Below are 19,598 nucleotides of genomic sequence, written 5' to 3'. Positions count from 1 at the left end.
AAACACATTTTTTATGACAGTTATATAGCGACATCTTCAGGCCATTTCAAATGTCACACTAAGAAAGAAAACATGCCCATGTGTTAGCAAATGCATCCGTGGTCGCACTCTAACTAAAATAAATATGCAGTTCGATTTAAAGACATTATATATTCCCTGTATTGTCCAATTTAGGCTTTAACAAGAAATTCAATCTTACACTGCGTATATAAATCCATTATTAGTCAGTAATCAATTTTTAGTATCAAGGTTGCCTGCCTTGTCATGCAATCAACACAGTTGATATTCATTATTTGAGTTAGATATCACATATAAGTCTAATTTTTCTAAATGTGTATCTTTGGTCATAACAGGGAACATGAATGTGTATCCTGGCTTTAGAAGCTATTGTATTCATCGATAAACATATCCAATAATCACAAATTATTTTTTTTAATCACGTATTAGATGCCTTTAGTTTTTGACCTCACAAAGAAAAATACAGACCATTCAAAAATAATCAAGTAAGGCAATATAAACGGTCTAAAGGAGTCTTGAGATCACACTGAGAAGATTATTTCGGAAGCTACCCTGATAAACAATGTATTAAACTCTGCACTTTAAACAGTTTAAACCAACAACTGTTAAGTACAATACAGTGTATACCATCTAATGTTTGAATGTAAAACCATTAATACATTTATGAAGATTCAACAAATACCCAACAAAATAATGTTGGTGTGAAAAAAACAAAAAACAAAAACAAAAATGCATTTAGAATGTGACATATCAAAAAAGCTATGTCTTCTGCCAAATTATTATGCAAGATTATTTTTTTTACAGTAGTCTATGGTATTTTTTACACACCATAGTTGCCATTATGCTGTCATTCATTGAAATAATGTATACATTTGATGTTCTATTGTTTACTGTTTTAGTCTGTCAATATCTCATAAGTTGTGGAAGTGAATCTTCTTTTCATTAAAAACACTTTTTTAACAACAACAACAAAAAAGTAATCATTGTTATTGACCTCCAACTATCATCCACATGTCAGAGCACAAACAATTAAACTACTGTACTGTATGGTATTTTTTTATGAATATGGTTGGACTGCAATATGCACAGTCTATAAAAGAGATACACTCCTCTGGAGTAGATAGCAGGAACTAGAATGCAATACAATGCCTCAAGTGACAAAAAGGAAAAGCTACCTTTTTTAAATTTAAGTGAAAATTATATAAGTGATTTGGACAATCATTCACAAAGTGGGCAGTTAAATATGGCAGTAGAAAAATAAAAGTATATGAATTAGTAAATAATATACATCTTTAAATTAAAGAATGTCTAAAAAAATCAAAGAATGAAGATGATGATGATTACTGCAAAGGCCCATGCATAATAACGTCTCTGTCAGTCAGAGGTGGGTTTTAGAGTTTGATTGATTGATTGAAACTTTTATGAGTAGATTGCACAGTACAGTACATATTCCGTACAATTGACCACTAAATGGTAACACCCGAATAAGCTTTTCAACTTGTTTAAGTCGGGGTCCAAGTAAATCAATGCATGGTATAAATATATACTATCAGCATAATACAGTCATCACACAAGTTAATCATCAGAGTATATACATTGAATTATTTACATTATTTACATTATTTACAATCCGGGGGGTGGGATGTGGAGGGGGTTACATTTACTTAAGTAACTCTTTGGATAAATTGCATTTTTCAAATTAGTTTCCTTGCAACATACATTTTACTATACTTGACTATGTTTGAGAAGAAGAAACACTATACTTTTATTTGATATATTGATAGTATAACTTGTATGCAAATTAACAGTAGTCAATGAATGCATATCCATGCATTAAACTAACATACTATGTACATCTGTCAAAAGCACTAAGCTTGTGTAGAATCAAATCAGGGAAACACAATAAACACATTTGAGGACAAAAAACTACTTTGTTGACATGTATGGAATAATTTCTAAAACATGAAAACAAACTGCAGTGCAAAAATTACTTTGAAATTCATAAATACTAAACTAGTTAAAGAATGGCACAACACAAGATTGCATGAACGTGTTTGTGTGTGAAATGGTGGGTTTAAGCTTGGCCAGTAAAATTTGATTAAAATAGCAAAGGTTCCTACCTCCAAGGGGTCAAAAGAATCATGAAGATCATCAACAAAGTCAGAAGGACTTTTCCTCAGAGTCTGGTCAGCAGGCAGCGTGTTGTCATTGTAGGAAGACACAAACTTAAAGTCACTGGTTCTAGAACCTGTTGTCAAGTAGGCGTCATAGTTGTAGGTGCTGCGTAAAGTTCCTGTGCCGTCAACATCTGCGTAATTAGGAGGCAGATACGCGCTGGGGATGGCAACTGCTCCATCAAACAACAGTCTGGGCTTTCTCCTGCGACAAAACCTCACACCCAGGACGATGATGATGAAGGTCAGAAAGAAGGTGGACACAGACACCAGCGCGATGATCAGATAAGATGTCAGTTTGGAATTCTTCTCGTCATAAGAAATGTCCTTCAGTTCTGGGACCTCAGCCAGGTTATCAGAAATAAGTAAATACATGGAGCAGGTGGCAGAGAGAGGGGGCTGTCCGTTATCTTTCACTGCCACAATCAGGTTCTGTTTCATGCTGTCAGATTCAGAAATGTCCCGCTGGGTCCTGATCTCTCCACTGTGGAGACCAATGGTGAAAAGTCCCGGATCAGTGGACTTGACTATATGATAGGACAGCCAGGCGTTCTGTCCGGAGTCTGCGTCCACAGCTATCACTTTGGACACCACAGAGCCTCCATGTGCAGCTTTGGGGACCAGCTCAGTCATGAAGGAGTTACCCTCTGGGGAGGGGTACAGTATCTGAGGAGAGTTGTCATTCACATCCGATATGAACACACTGACGCTCACGTTGCTGCTCAGCGGAGGAGAACCGTTGTCTCTGGCCATGACGTGGACTTTAAAACTCCTCAAATGTTCATAATCAAATGACCTGACAGCGTGGATCACACCTGTGTCTCCGTTAACGGAAACATAGGAGGACACCGGGGCACCGTTCACCTCAGCAGCTAACAGAGAATAAATCACGGTACCGTTTTGTCTCCAGTCAGGGTCTCGAGCACTAACGGAACATAAAGTGGATCCAGCTTTGTTATTTTCACTCACATATGCGCTGTAGGACTGTTCCTCAAACACAGGTGGGTTGTCGTTGATGTCCGCTACAGATAAGTGAAGACTTTTAGATGAGGACAGAGGAGGAGAGCCCTCGTCAGTGGCACTGATTGTAATGTTGTAATCAGACACTAGTTCACGGTCCAGTTGTCCAGTAGTCACCAGAGAATAATAGTTTTTAATAGAAGGAACTAACTTAAAGGGGACATTTTGTTGAATGGAGCAGCGGACTTGTCCGTTCTTCTCAGAGTCTCTGTCCTGAACATTAATGATGCCCACCTCTGTACCAGGTGACACATTCTCTGGTACTGGATTAGACAGTGATTCTAAATGTATCACAGGAGCGTTGTCATTTACATCAGTGATATAAATAATCACCTTGGCATAAGATGACAGTCCTAATCCATCTTTGGCTTTCATACGTATTTCATATGAAGATGTTGATTCATAATCAACATTTCCAATTACTCCTATCGCACCCACTTTACGATCAATACTGAATAACTTCTCCACATCTTCTGAAACGTGACCAAATTCATAACTTACTTCTCCATTCACTCCTTCATCAGCATCAGTAGCACTGACATTAATCACTATTGTATCAGGAGGAGAGTTTTCAGGCAGACTGGCTTTATAAACAGCTTGGCTGAACACTGGTACATTATCATTAGCATCCAGCACAGTGACGTGTATGACTACTGTACCTGATCTCTGAGGAGAGCCGCCATCTAAAGCTGTGAGAAGCAAATTCATCTCATTTTGTTTTTCACGGTCAAGTTCTTTATCAAGAACTAATTCTATTGTGTTACCGCTGACAGCAAGAACAAAATTATCATTCTTTCTTAGGCTGTATTGTTGAACTGCATTTTGTCCTATGTCTGCATCGTGCCCCTCTTCTATCACAAAACGAGCTCCTTTGATGGCTAGTTCACTTATCTCCAAATTAATTACGGTGTCTTTAAACATTGGTGCGTTATCATTAACATCTTGAATGTGCAAATTAATCTGATGAAGCTTCAGAGGATTCTGCAGAACTACCTCATGTTTTAGGACACACGAAGCTTTGTCTCCACAAAGGCTCTCTCGGTCAATCCTGTCGGCGACAATCAGCTCTCCACTTTTCATGTTTAGATCACAATAAGGTTTTCCGCCCCCCACCGTGTTGATGCGAGCTTTTCTGGCGGACAGTGCGCTTGCTTCCAGTCCGAGATCCTTGGCTAAATTCCCAATGACAGATCCTCGTTTCATCTCCTCAGGAAAGGAAAAGCTCACGTCTCCATATGCAGCATGCAACAAAAAGAGGACGTAATAAAATGTGCCCATCCGAAACCGTCTGGAATCCATCGTTAAAAACATGTTTCAAAATGAAGAAAAAAAAAACAGTTTCCAGTTAAAATGTATATTTCTCCTTTGACAGCAACGCGGTGTGGCTCTCTTAAAGAACCAGACTGTTTGTGCTAAAACGCCCTTCCACAAAGAGCCGAGTAAAACACATTTTTTATGACAGTTATATAGCGACATCTTCAGTCCATTTCAAATATCACACTAAGATAAAAACATGCCCATGTGTTAGCAAATGCATCCGTGGTCGCACTCTAACTAAAATAAATATGCAGTTCGATTTAAAGACATTATATATTCCCTGCATTGTCCAATTTAGACTTTAACAAGAAATTCAATCTTACATTGCGTATATAAATCCATTGTTAGTCAGTAATCAATTTTTAGTATCAAGGCTGCCTGCCTTGTCATGCAATCAACAGAGTTGACATTCATTATTTGAGTTAGATATCACATATAAGCCTAATTTTTTTAAATGTGTATCTTTGGTCATAACAGGGAACATGAATGTGTATCCTGGCCTTAGAAGCTATTGTATTCATCAAAAAACATATCCAATAATCACAAAGTATTTTTTTTAATCACGTATTAGATGCCTTTAGTTTTTGTCCTCACATAGAAAAATACAGACCATTCAAAAATAATCAAGTAAGGCAATATCAACGGTCTAAAAGAGTATTGAGATCACACTGAGAAGATTATTTCAGAAGCTACCCTGATAATGTAGCAAACTCTGCACTTTAAACACTTTAAACCAACAACTGTTAAGTGCAATAAAGTGTATACCATCTAATGTTTGATTGTAAAACCATTCATAAATTTATGAAGATTCAACAAATACCCAACAAAATAATGTTGGCGTGAAAAAAACCAAAAACAAAAACAAAAATGCATTTAGAATGTGACATATCAAAAAAGCAATGTCTTCTGCCAAATCATTATGCAAGAGGATTTTTTTTTACATTAGTGTATGGTATTTTTTACACACCATAGTTGCCATTATGCTGTCATTCATTGAAATAATGTATATATTTGATGTTCTATTGTTTACTGTTTTATTCTGTCAATATCTCATAAGTTGTGGAAGTGAATCTTCTTTTCATTAAAAACACTTTTTAACAACAACAACAAAAAAGTATGCATTGTTATTGACCTCCAACTATCATCCACATGTCAGAGCACAAACAATTTAAACTACTGTACTGTATGGTATTTTTTTATGAATATGGTTGGACTGCAACATGCACAGTCTATAAAAGAGATACAATAGCAGGAACTAGAATGCAATACAATGCCTCAAGTGACATAAAGGAAAAGGTACCTTTTATAAATTTAAGTGAAAATACATAATTGATTTGGACAATCATTCACAAAGTGGGCAGTTAAATATGGCAGTAGAAAAAAAGTATATGAATTAGTAATTAATATACATCTTTAAATTAAAGAATGTCTAAAAAAATCAAAGAATGAAGATGATGATGATTAATCATTGACTGCAAAGGCCCATGCATAATAACCTCTCTGTCAGTCAGAGGTGGGTTTTAAAGTTTGATTTATTGATTGAAACTTTTATGAGTAGATTGCACAGTACAGTAAATATTCCGTACAATTGACCACTAAATGCTAACACCCTAATAAGTTTTTCAACTTGTTTAAGTCGGGGTCCAAGTAAATCAATGCATGGTATAAATACATACTATCATCATAGGCATCACACAAGGTAATCATCAGAGTATATACATTGAATTATTTACATTATTTACATTATTTACAATCCGGGGGGTGGGATGTGGAGGGGGTTACATTTACTTAAGTAACTCTTTGGATAAATTGCATTTTTCAAATTAGTTTCCTTTGAACATACATTTTACTATACTTGAGTATTGCCATGTCTGTGTAATCATGTTTTGTTTTGTTTAGTTATTGGACTCTTTAGTTTCTGGCTTTTCACTCCCTTGTCTTGTTTCCATGGTTACCCATTAGTTTCACCTGTTCCACGTTTGGACTCATTGTGCACTCTTGTTTGTCACCATAGCAACCCATTAGTTTTCACCTGCCCTCACGACTCACGCACTTGTCTTTAATCATGTCACTATTATTTAAACACATTGTTGCCAGGAAATCTCCCTGGCGACATCATACCTCTGTCACACTCTGTTTACCTCTGCGTACTTCATGCCCTGTCCAAGTAAGTTTTTTCGATTCATGCCACAGTTAGCAACTTTTGTTCATGTCCTTAGTTTTTTGCCCACGTGCAAGTATTGGTTTCATTTGTCAAGTTTGTACTTCCGCCTTGTGCGCGCCTTTAGTTTGTTCTTTTTGTTATAGTAAAATTAAACATGTCTTCACCTTCACGCCATGTCTGGTCCAAATGTTAATTTGCACCACGGGAGAACAAACCTAGCCATAGTCCCAGTCCTGACAAGTATGTTTGTGAAGAAGAAACACTATACTTTTATTTTCATTTATTGGGCCTCATTCCGATCACTACATGTATTTTATTTATTGATTACTGCTTGCAAAGACTTATTTCATTTGGCTCGCCAGCCTTCTTCCAGTGGTCCCTGTCACATGACTTTGTTTCACCAATTCAACTTAAGCACAAGTGACGTTTGACTTCATTAAAAAAAAAAAAAACTATGCTTGGATTTACATGACGTCACGTCCGGTTTAATAAATATGCATGGTGGTCAAGAGTGTCTGTTCTCATTGGGTACTCGGTACCATTTAGCCTTTCTTGAAGAAAAACACCCTATGCTAGTGCTTTTTTCGGCTGTAGGAATTGTTTTATCCCGTAAAAGGATAAATGTTTCTTCAGAGTTCCTCGAGATATAATAAGAAGGCCGGAAAAGTGCAAGATTTAACGAAAGGCGACGAGAAAAGTGGCACGCACTCCAGTCCAAGGGAGCAGAATCGAAAAAAAGCATGATTTTGCAGTAATCACTTTGTTAAAGGTTTGACATATTTTTAATATACTTTACTCGTTTAGTATTTCCCATTGAAGCATTATTTTGATATTGTTTGTATTTTATTTTTTAACAAACGGATACTTGTATCAAGTACTTTGTCAGGAAAGCTACTTTTATATCTCCCTCTTGTTTATTTTGTACACAAATGTGTCAGAGTACATATGACAACAGGACACAATTAAAATATGGTGATGATTCAGTAATTGTTATTTGTTAAACATATATGCAGTCATGGGTGTAGAGCTGCTGGGTGCCAGTTGTATCAAGAATATTTCAGTTGTTTTTATCCTTCTTTTGCGTGGACATTGTTGATTGTCATGTCGTGTTCGGATGTACATTGTGGACGCCGTCTTTGCTCCACAGTAAGTCTTTGCTGTCGTCCAGCATTCTGTTTTTGTTTACTTTGTAGCCAGTTCAGTTTTAGTTTTGTTCTGCATAGCCTTCCCTAAGCTTCAATGCCCTTTCTTAGGGGCATTCACCTTTTGTTTATTTTTGGTTTAAGCATTAGACAACTTTTTACCTGCACACTGCCTCGCGCTGTTTCCGACATCTACAAAGAAATTAGCTACCTGCTGCCACCTACTGATATGGAAGAGTATTACACGGTTATTCTGTCAAGCTCTCGACAGCACCGACACACAACAACAACACATAATTTGCAGACTATAATTACTGCTTTGCAAAAAATATTTTTTTACCCCAAATAGGTGACATTAAATAATATCCCACGGCACACCAGACTGTATCTCACAGCACACTAGTGGTTGAAAATCACTGCATTAAACAATACAAACAACACCAAATAGTTGTAGGAAGTTGTAGTTATATGTTAGATCCGGAGCTTGACAGTTACTAGCATTACCTTATTAGCTAGTAGCAATATATTATTCTACTGTATTTACGTTACCACATAAGTTAACAAGCTGAAATGACCACAATTGCCCACTGCTGTATGAGAGGTGCACAGTATATGGCCAACAGTCACATGATAAATACAATGAAGAAATGCATATGTACAGTAGGTGTTAACATTGAAAAAACAAAATTATTTGACAAATCAGCTAATTTAGTGCATGGAAATGTACTGACTGCAAAAAGTGACATGACGTGAGACAAGGCAGCATACATGTTCAATATTTATTTACAAACAATAAAAAACAACCTTTGTATTATGCGTCGCCATTTGTGTCAATAGAAATGTTCACATTTGAGCCTACAGTACAATAATTATACTTCCAATTAGGGAAAACACGTTGCCGTAAAGTCTATATGTTTTTATTGTTTTGCACAAATACCACTATGGTTGTAGTCCAAAAAAACATATAAAAAATAGTGACTAAATAAATCAGAACTTACTTACAAGTTACTAAATACTTGGAAAATTACATCCTCTTATTCAAGTAATTATTTGTATGAGAACTTTATACTTTTACTCGTCTCATATAACTATAACATAATGGTACTCTTACTTGAGTACAATTTTTGATAAGTCGACTACTTTTGGTAGAAAAAAAAAAAAAAGCTAAGAAGGGATTGAATGCTTTAGGACACTTAAAATACCATAAGAAAAAAATAATCAAATGACAATCAGATGAAATCTAATGTTTGGTAATCACAACAAAAGAGCAACTGAGAAAAAAAACACTTTGTCAAAAAGTCTCAGCAAAAACCACCAGCAGTATGAGTGCATGTTTTTTAAAGCAATGATATCACTTAAAAATGGTAATGCTCATACCTCAGGGGAAACGTGGGTATCTCCAAACATCTCATCAAAATCAGACAGACTTTTCCTCAAAGTCTGGTCAGCAGGCAGCGTGTTGTCATTGTAAGAAGACACAAACTTAAAGTCACTGGTTCTAGAACCTGTTGTCAAGTAGGCATCATAGTTGTAGGTGCTACGTAAAGTTCCTGTGCCGTCAACATCTGCGTAATTAGGAGGCAGATACGCGCTGGGGATGGCAACTGCTCCATCAAACAACAGTCTGGGCTTTCTCCTGCGACAAAACCTCACACCCAGGACGATGATGATGAAGGTCAGAAAGAAGGTGGACACAGACACCAGCGCGATGATCAGATAAGACGTCAGTTTGGAATTGTTCTCGTCATAAGAAATGTCCTTCAGTTCTGGCACCTCAGCCAAGTTATCAGAAATAAGTAAATACATGGAGCAGGTGGCAGAGAGAGGGGGCTGTCCGTTATCTTTCACTGCCACAATCAGGTTCTGTTTCATGCTGTCAGATTCAGAAATGTCCCGCTGGGTCCTGATCTCTCCACTGTGGAGACTGATGGTGAAAAGTCCCGGATCAGTGGACTTGACTATATGATAGGACAGCCAGGCGTTCTGTCCGGAGTCTGCGTCCACCGCTATCACTTTGGACACCACAGAACCTCCGTGTGCAGCTTTGGGGACCAGCTCAGTCATGAAGGAGTTACCCTCTGGGGAGGGGTACAGTATCTGAGGAGAGTTGTCATTCACATCCGATATGAAGACACTGACACTCACGTTGCTGCTCAGCGGAGGAGAACCGTTGTCTCTGGCCATGACGTGGACTTTAAAACTCCTTAAATGTTCGTAATCAAATGACCTGACAGCGTGGATCACACCTGTGTCTCCATTAACAGATACATAGGAGGACACCGGGGCACCGTTCACCTCAGCGGCTAACAGAGAATAAATCACGGTACCGTTCTGTCTCCAGTCAGGGTCTCGAGCACTAACGGAACATAAAGTGGAGCCAGCTTTGTTATTTTCACTCACATATGCGCTGTAGGACTGTTCCTCAAACACAGGTGGGTTGTCGTTGATGTCCGCTACAGATAAGTGAAGACTTTTAGAGGAGGACAGAGGAGGAGAGCCCTCGTCAGTGGCACTGATTGTAATGTTGTAATCAGACACTAGTTCACGGTCCAGTTGTCCAGTAGTCACCAGAGAATAATAATTTTTAATTGAATGCATTAACTTAAAGGGGACATTTTGTGTAATGGAGCAGCGGACTTGTCCGTTCTTCTCAGAGTCTCTGTCCTGAACATTAATGATGCCCACCTCTGTACCAGGTGACACATTCTCTGGTACTGGATTAGACAGTGATTCTAAATGTATTACAGGAGCGTTGTCATTTACATCAGTGATTGAAATAATCACCTTGGCATTAGATGACAGTCCTAGTCCATCTTTGGCTTTCAAACGAATTTCATATGATGTTGTTGATTCATAATCAACATTTCCAATTACTTTTATTGCACCGACTTTACGATCAATACTGAACAACTTTTCCACATTTTCTGAAACATGTCCGAAATCATAACTCACTTCTCCATTCACTCCTTCATCAGCATCAGTAGCACTAACATTAATCACTATTGTATCAGGAGGAGAGTTTTCAGGCAGACTGGCTTTATAAACAGCTTGGCTGAACACTGGTACATTATCATTAGCATCCAGCACAGTGACGTGTATGACTACTGTACCTGATCTCTGAGGAGAGCCGCCATCTAAAGCTGTGAGAAGCAAATTCATCTCATTTTGCTTTTCACGGTCAAGTTCTTTATCAAGAACTAATTCTATTGTGTTACCACTGACAGCAAGAACAAAATGATCATTCTTTCTTAGGATATATTGTTGAACTGAATTTTGTCCTATATCTGCATCGTGCCCCTCTTCTATCACAAAACGAGCTCCTTTATCGGCTAACTCATGTATCTCTAAATTAATCAAGTCATCATCAAACATTGGCGAGTTATCATTGATATCTTGAATATGCAGATTAACTTGATGAAGCTCCAGAGGATTCTGCAGCATGACCTCATGTTTTAGGACACACGACGCCTTGTCTCCACAAAGATCCTCTCGGTCAATCCTGTCGGCGACAATCAGCTCTCCGCTTTTCATGTTTAGATCACAATAAGGTTTTCTGCCCCCCACCGTGTTGATGCGGGCTTTTCTTGCGTACAGATTGCTTGCCTCCAGTCCGAGATCCTTGGCTAAATTCCCAATAACAGATCCTCGTCTCATCTCCTCAGGAAAGGAAAAGCTCACGTCTCCATATGCAGAATGCAACAAAAAGAGGGTGTAAAAGGTGCAAATCATAAACTGTTTGCACCTTAATTCCATTGTTAAAAACATGCGTCGAGATGATGAAGAAAAATAGATCCAGCTTTTAGTTAAAACATATAGTTCTTCTTTGACAGCGATGCAGCGTGTTTTCTCTTTAGAACCAGACTGCTTTTGATAAAACGCCCTTCCACAAAGAGCCAAGCAACACACATATTTTAAGACAGTTATATAGCGACATCTTCAGTCCATTTTAAATATCACACCAAATAAAAGCATAACTCATGTGTTAGCAAAGTAATCCCTGGTTGCACTCCAACCAGATAAAAATGTAGACTGATGTAAATACTTTAAAAATTCCATTATTGTCCAAATTAGCTATGCTTTTACCATGCATGTGTAGATGAAACCATTAATAGTCACTAATCAATACGTAGCAAACATTATGTCTGCCTTATCAAGTGATCAACATCAGAGTATAATTATAAGTATTAGTCAGATTTCACAGAGGCTTAATATTTTCTAAATGTGTTGGACATAATGAGAAACATACACATCAATTGTAGCTTAAAGCTATTGTATATATATTAAATTATTTTCAATTATCACAACATGCAGTTTATCATATACCTGCCTTTTGAATCTGTCCTTACGAAGAAAAATACAGACCATTCCAAAAAAGAATCAAGTCAGGCAAAAGAAACACTCCAAAACAGTCTAGAGATCACACTATTACAGAAGATACCCTACATATTAATATAGCAAACTCTGCATTTTCAAGCAACAACTATTACATATTGTGTATGCTATCCACTGTTTCATCATGAAACCATTCATAATTGTATAACGACTCAACAATTACCCATCATGGATATACAGGCAGCATCTCTGACAACAAAAGAATGCCTCTTGAAAAGTGAGATTTTGGACAACAATTTGAATGAGACGAATCAAAATAGCAATGTATTTTGCCAAATCATCATGTAAGGTAATTTATTTTACAGTGGCCTACAGTATTTAATCGCATATCACATTGTTGTCATGTATTGATATGTTGTATATACTTATTATTTTTACTGCCAATATGTCATAAGTTGTAAGAGAGAATGTTCTTTTGTAAATTACTTATTAATAACAAACACACTTATCATTTTAAATGGAACAATGTCGGTGGCAAGTGACCTCCAAATATTACCCACATGTGAAAGCACAAACATTGCAAACTAATATACAGTAGTGGTGAAACCATCAAGCCAGCAATGTGTCGTGTTTTTAGATACAAATTTAGATGTAATGGGCAATATGCACAGTGTATAAAACATGATAACTCCATTGAAGGAGATACAAAGCACTGCAACTTCTCAAATGACATTACTTTTCAACAAAGAAAAATCTACTTTTTATGAATATAAATGTAAATGATGTAAGGGATATAGATAATCACTCACAAAGAAGGTGATTAGATATGATTATTTATATATGAGTTAGCTATCAGAACAGATTTTTGAAATAAACAATGTTTAATGTTTCATTGACTACAAAAACCCATGTATTACACCAACAACCTCCAAGTATCTTTCTGTTGCAAAAATAATTAAAATAGGAAGTGATTGCATGTCTTAGTACTGCTAGAATTGAGCAACATATTACAAAATACAAACATAAAATATCCAATGGAAATTATTGTTTGCATATCATTACAAAAAAAAATACTGATACAAAAACCTAGTTAAAAAATGTATCCATAAGTCTCAGCCAAACCACCAACTGTATGTATGAATGCATGGTTTGAGAAAATATGAAATATGGCTTTGCTCATACCTCAGGGGAGCCTTGAGTATCTCCAAACATCTCATCAAAGTCAGAAGGACTTTTCCTCAGAGTCTGGTCAGCAGGCAGCGTGTTGTCATTGTAAGAAGACACAAACTTGAAGTCACTGGTTCTAGAACCTGTTGTCAAGTAGGCGTCATAGTTGTAGGTGCTGCGTAAAGTTCCGGTTCCGTCAACATCTGCGTAATTAGGAGGCAGATATGCGCTGGGGATGGCAACTGCTCCATCAAACAACAGTCTGGGCTTTCTCCTGCGACAAAACCTAACGCCCAAGACGATAATGATGAAGGTCAGAAAGAAGGTGGACACAGACACCAGCGCGATGATGAGATAAGATGTCAGTTTGGAATTCTTCTCGTCATAAGAAATGTCCTTCAGTTCTGGGACCTCAGCCAAGTTATCAGAAATAAGTAAATACATGGAGCAGGTGGCAGAGAGAGGGGGCTGTCCGTTATCTTTCACTGCCACAATCAGGTTCTGTTTCATGCTGTCAGATTCAGAAATGTCCCGCTGGGTCCTGATCTCTCCACTGTGGAGACCAATGGTGAAAAGTCCCGGATCAGTGGACTTGACTATATGATAGGACAGCCAGGCGTTCTGTCCGGAGTCTGCATCCACCGCTATCACTTTGGACACCACAGAGCCTCCGTGTGCAGCTTTGGGGACCAGCTCTGTCATGAAGGAGTTACCCTCTGGGGAGGGGTACAGTATCTGAGGAGAGTTGTCATTCACATCCGATATGAACACACTGATGCTCACGTTGCTGCTCAGCGGAGGAGAACCGTTGTCTCTGGCCATGACGTGGACTTTAAAACTCCTCAAATGTTCGTAATCAAATGACCTGACAGCGTGGATCACACCTGTGTCTCCGTTAAGAGACACATAGGAGGACACCGGGGCACCGTTCACCTCAGCAGCTAACAGAGAATACATCACGGTACCGTTCTGTCTCCAATCAGGGTCTCGAGCACTAACGGAACATAAAGTGGAGCCAGCTTTGTTATTTTCACTCACATATGCGCTGTAGGACTGTTCTTCAAACACAGGTGGGTTGTCGTTGATGTCTGCTACTGATAAGTGAAGACTTTTAGAGGAGGACAGAGGAGGAGAGCCCTCGTCAGTGACACTGATTGTAATGTTGTAATCAGACACTAGTTCACGGTCCAGTTGTCCAGTAGTCACCAGAGAATAATAGTTTTTAATTGAAGGTATTAACTTAAAGGGGACATTTTGTGTAATGGAGCAGCGGACTTGTCCGTTCTTCTCAGAGTCTCTGTCCTGAACATTAATGATGCCCACCTCTGTACCAGGTGACACATTCTCTGGTACTGGATTAGACAGTGATTCTAAATGTATTACAGGAGCGTTGTCATTTACATCAGTGATTGAAATTATCACCTTGGCATTAGATGACAGTCCTAGTCCATCTTTGGCTTTCAAACGAATTTCATATGATGTTGTTGATTCATAATCAACAGTTCCAATTACTTTTATTGCACCCACTTTACGATCAATACTGAACAACTTTTCCACATTTTCTGAAACATGTCCGAAATCATAACTCACTTCTCCATTCACTCCTTCATCAGCATCAGTAGCACTAACATTAATCACTATTGTATCAGGAGGAGAGTTTTCAGGCAGACTGGCTTTATAAACAGCTTGGCTGAACACTGGTACATTATCATTAGCATCCAGCGCAGTGACGTGTATGACTACTGTACCTGATCTCTGAGGAGAGCCGCCATCTAAAGCGGTGAGAAGCAAATGCATCTCATTTTGCTTTTCACGGTCAAGTTCTTTATCAAGAACTAATTCTATTGTCTTACCACTGACAGCAAGAACAAAATGATCATTATTTCTTAGGATATATTGTTGAACTGAATTTTGTCCTATATCTGCATCGTGCCCCTCTTCTATCACAAAACGAGCTCCTTTGTCGGCTGACTCATGTATCTCTAAATTAATCAAGTCATCATCAAACATTGGCGAGTTATCATTGATATCTTGAATATGCAGATTAATTTGATGAAGCTCCAGAGGATTCTGCAGCACAACCTCATGTTTTAGGACACACAACGCCTTGTCTCCACAAAGATCCTCTCGGTCAATCCTGTCGGCGACATTTAGCTCTCCGCTTTTCATGTTTAGATCACAATAACGTTTATTGCCCCCCACCGTGTTGATGCGGGCTTTTCTTGCGTACAGATTGCTTGCCTCCAGTCCGAGATCCTTGGCTAAATTCCCAATGACAGATCCTCGTCTCATCTCCTCAGGAAAGGAAAAGCTCACGTCTCCATATGCATAATGCAACAAAAAGAGGGCGAAAAAGGTGCAAATCATAAACCTTGTGTTCCTTGAATCCATTGTTAAAAACATGCGTCAAGATGATGAAGAAAAATAGATCCAGATTTTAGTTAAAACATATAGTTCTTCTTTGACAACGATGCAGCGTGTTTTCTCTTTAGAACCAGACTGCTTTTGATAAAACGCCCATCCACAAAGAGCCAAGCAACACACATATTTTAAGACAGTTATATAGCGACATCTTCAGTCCATTTTAAATATCACACCAAATAAACACATACCAGTGTGTTATCAAAGTAATCCCTGGTTGCACTCCAACCAGATAAAAATGTAGACTGATGTAAATACTTTAAAAATTCCATTATTTTCCAAATTAGCTATGCTTTTACCATGCATGTGTAGATGAAACCATTAATAGTCACTAATCAATACGTAGCAAACATTATGTCTGCCTTATCAAGTGATCAACATCAGAGTATATTTACAAGTATTAGTCAGATTTCACAGAGGCTTAATATTTTCTAAATGTGTTGGACATAACGAGAAACATACACATCAATTGTAGTTTAAAGCTATTGTTTATATATTACATTTTCAATTATCACAACATACAGTTTATCATATACCTGGTTTTTGTATCTGTCCTTATGAAGAAAAATACAGACCATTCCAAAAAAAGAATCAAGTCAGGCAAAAGAAACACTCCAAAACAGTCTAGAGATCACACTATTACAGAAGATACCCTACATATTAAAATAGCAAACTCTGCATTTTCAAGCAACAACTATTACATATTGTGTATATGCTATCCACTGTTTCATCATGAAACCATTCATAATTGTATAACGACTCAACAATTACCCATCATGGATATACAGGCAGCATCTCTGACAACAAAATAATGCCTCTTGAAAAGTGAGATTTTGGACAAAAATTTGAATGAGACAAATGAAAATAGCAATGTATTTTGCCAAATCATCATGTAAGGTACAATATTTTACAGTGGCCTACAGTATTTCATCGCAAATCACATTTCCCAATATGCTGTCATGTAATGATATGTTGTATATACTTAATATTTTTTTCTGCTAATATGTCATAAGTTGTAAGAGATAATGTTATTTTGTAAATGACTTATTAAAAACAAAACACACGCTTATCATTTTAAATGGAACAATGTCGGTGAAAAGTGACCTCCAAATATTACCCACAAGTGAAAGCACAAACATTGTAAACTAATATACAGTAGGGGTGAAACCATCAAGCCAGCAATGTGTCGTGTTTTTAGATACAAATTTAGATGTGATGGGCAATATGCACAGTGTATAAAAGAGAATAACTCCATTGAATGAGATACAAAGCAATGCAACGCCTCAAGTGACATTACTTTTCAACAAAGAAAAATCTACTTTTTATGAATATAAATGTAATTGATGTAAAGTATATAGATAATCACTCACAAAGAAGGTGATTAGATATGATTATTTATATATGAGTTAGCTATCAGAACAGATTTTTGAAGAAAACACTGTTTAATGTTTCATTGACTACAAAGACCCATGCATTACACCAACAATCTCAAAGTATCTTTCTGTTGCAAAAATAATTAAAATAGGAAGTGATTGCATGTCTTAGTACTGTTAGAATTGAGCAACATATTACAAAATACAAACATAAAACATCCAATGGAAATTATTGTTTGCAAATCATTACAAAAAAAAATACTGATACAAAAACCTAGTTAAACAATTTATCCATAAGTCTCAGCAAAACCACCAACTGTATGTATGAATGCATGGTTTGAAAAAAGATGAAATATGGCTTTGCTCATACCTCAGGGGAGCCTTGAGTATCTCCAAACATCTCATCAAAGTCAGAAGGACTTTTCCTTAGAGTCTGGTCAGCAGGCAGCGTGTTGTCATTGTAAGAAGACACAAACTTAAAGTCACTGGTTCTAGAACCGGTTGTCAGGTAGGCGTCATAGTTGTAGGTGCTGCGTAAAGTTCCGGTTCCGTCAACATCTGCGTAATTAGGAGGCAGATACGCGCTGGGGATGGCAACTGCTCCATCAAACAACAGTCTGGGCTTTCTCCTGCGACAAAACCTCACGCCCAGGACGATGATGATGAAGGTCAGAAAGAAGGTGGACACAGACACCAACGCGATGATCAGATAAGACGTCAGTTTGGAATTCTTCTCGTCATAAGAAATGTCCTTCAGTTCTGGGACCTCAGCCAAGTTATCAGAAATAAGTAAATACATGGAGCAGGTGGCAGAGAGAGGGGGCTGTCCGTTATCTTTCACTGCCACAATCAGGTTCTGTTTCATGCTGTCAGATTCAGAAATGTCCCGCTGGGTCCTGATCTCTCCACTGTGGAGACCAATGGTGAAAAGTCCCGGATCAGTGGACTTGACTATATGATAGGACAGCCAGGCGTTCTGTCCAGAGTCTGCGTCCACCGCTATCACTTTGGTCACCACAGAACCTCCGTGTGCAGCTTTGGGGACCAGCTCTGTCATGAAGGAGTTACCCTCTGGGGAGGGGTACAGTATCTGAGGAGAGTTGTCATTCACATCCGATATGAAGACACTGACGCTCACGTTGCTGCTCAGCGGAGGAGAACCGTTGTCTCTGGCCATGACGTGGACTTTAAAACTCCTCAAATGTTCGTAATCAAATGACTTAACAGCGTGGATCACACCTGTGTCTCCGTTAACAGATACATAGGAGGACACCGGGGCACCGTTCACCTCAGCGGCTAACAGAGAATAAATCACGGTACCGTTCTGTCTCCAGTCGGGGTCTCGAGCACTAACGGAACATAAAGTGGAGCCAGCTTTGTTATTTTCACTCACATATGCACTGTAGGACTGTTCCTCAAACACAGGTGGGTTGTCGTTGATGTCTGCTACAGATAAGTGAAGACTTTTAGAGGAGGACAGAGGAGGAGCACCCTCGTCAGTGGCACTGATTGTAATGTTGTAATCAGACACTAGTTCACGGTCCAATTGTCCAGTAGTCACCAGAGAATAATAGTTTTTAATAGAATTAATTAACTTAAAGGGGACATTTTGTGTAATGGAGCAGCGGACCTGTCCGTTCTTCTCAGAGTCTCTGTCCTGAACATTAATGATGCCCACCTCTGTACCAGGTGATACATTCTCTGGTACTGTATTAGATAGTGATTCTAAATGTATTACAGGAGCGTTGTCATTTACATCAGTGATAGAAATTATTACCTTGGCATTAGATGACAGTCCTAGTCCATCTTTGGCTTTCAAACGAATTTCATATGATGTTGTTGATTCATAATCAACATTTCCAATTACTTTTATTGCACCCACTTTACGATCAATACTGAATAACTTCTCCACATATTCTGAAACATGTCCGAAATCATAACTCACTTCTCCATTCACTCCTTCATCAGCATCAGTAGCACTAACATTAATCACTATTGTATCAGGAGGAGAGTTCTCAGGCAGACTGGCTTTATAAACAGCTTGGCTGAACACTGGTACATTATCATTAGCATCCAGCACAGTGACGTGTATGACTACTGTACCTGATCTCTGAGGAGAGCCGCCATCTAAAGCTGTGAGAAGCAAATTCATCTCATTTTGTTTTTCACGGTCAAGTTCTTTATCAAGAACTAATTCTATTGTGTTACCACTGACAGAAAGAACGAAATTATCATTTTTTCTAAGCATATATTGTTGAACTGAATTTTGTCCTATATCTGCATCGTGCCCCTCTTCAATCACAAAACGAGCTCCTTTGTCGGCTGACTCACGAATTTCTAAATTAATCAAGTCATCATCAAATATTGGCGAGTTATCATTGATATCTTGAATATGCAGATTAATTTGATGAAGCTCCAGAGGATTCTGCAGCATGACCTCATGTTTTAGGACACACGACGCCTTGTCTCC

General features: G+C 38.1%; 3 protein-coding genes across 3 annotated transcripts in view; all 3 read right to left on the bottom strand.

The window, feature by feature from the left end:
* Positions 1-46: 46 nt before the first annotated feature.
* LOC133576801 (protocadherin gamma-A11-like) lies at positions 47-4,541 on the bottom strand. The gene is made up of 2 exons (XM_061930142.2): positions 2,139-4,541; positions 47-58 (listed from the first exon to the last, which is right to left on the bottom strand). Exons 1-2 carry the CDS (start codon positions 4,521-4,523, stop codon positions 47-49), a joined length of 2,397 nt encoding a protein of 798 aa, XP_061786126.2. The 5' UTR covers positions 4,524-4,541.
* Positions 4,542-9,206: 4,665 nt separating this feature from the next.
* On the bottom strand, positions 9,207-11,588 carry LOC133576802 (protocadherin gamma-A11-like). The gene has a single exon (XM_061930143.1). It carries the CDS (start codon positions 11,586-11,588, stop codon positions 9,207-9,209), a length of 2,382 nt encoding a protein of 793 aa, XP_061786127.1.
* Positions 11,589-13,343: 1,755 nt separating this feature from the next.
* The window catches only part of LOC133576961 (uncharacterized), a 6,621-nt gene continuing 366 nt past the window's right edge, over positions 13,344-19,598 (bottom strand). The window contains exons 1-2 of the mRNA XM_061930402.2: positions 17,499-19,598; positions 13,344-15,728 (exon numbers count right to left, since the gene is read on the bottom strand). The exon at positions 17,499-19,598 is cut by the window's right edge and continues 366 nt beyond it. Of these exons, the coding sequence (XP_061786386.2) occupies positions 13,344-15,728; positions 17,499-19,598 (4,485 nt within the window). The remainder of the gene's footprint in view (positions 15,729-17,498) is intronic.

The sequence above is a fragment of the Nerophis lumbriciformis genome, linkage group LG36 (assembly GCF_033978685.3).
Source record: "Nerophis lumbriciformis linkage group LG36, RoL_Nlum_v2.1, whole genome shotgun sequence".
Taxonomy (NCBI): Eukaryota; Metazoa; Chordata; class Actinopteri; order Syngnathiformes; family Syngnathidae; genus Nerophis; species Nerophis lumbriciformis.
Note: the sequence above shows the minus strand (reverse complement) of the source record. Positions and strands in the feature narration are given on the sequence as shown.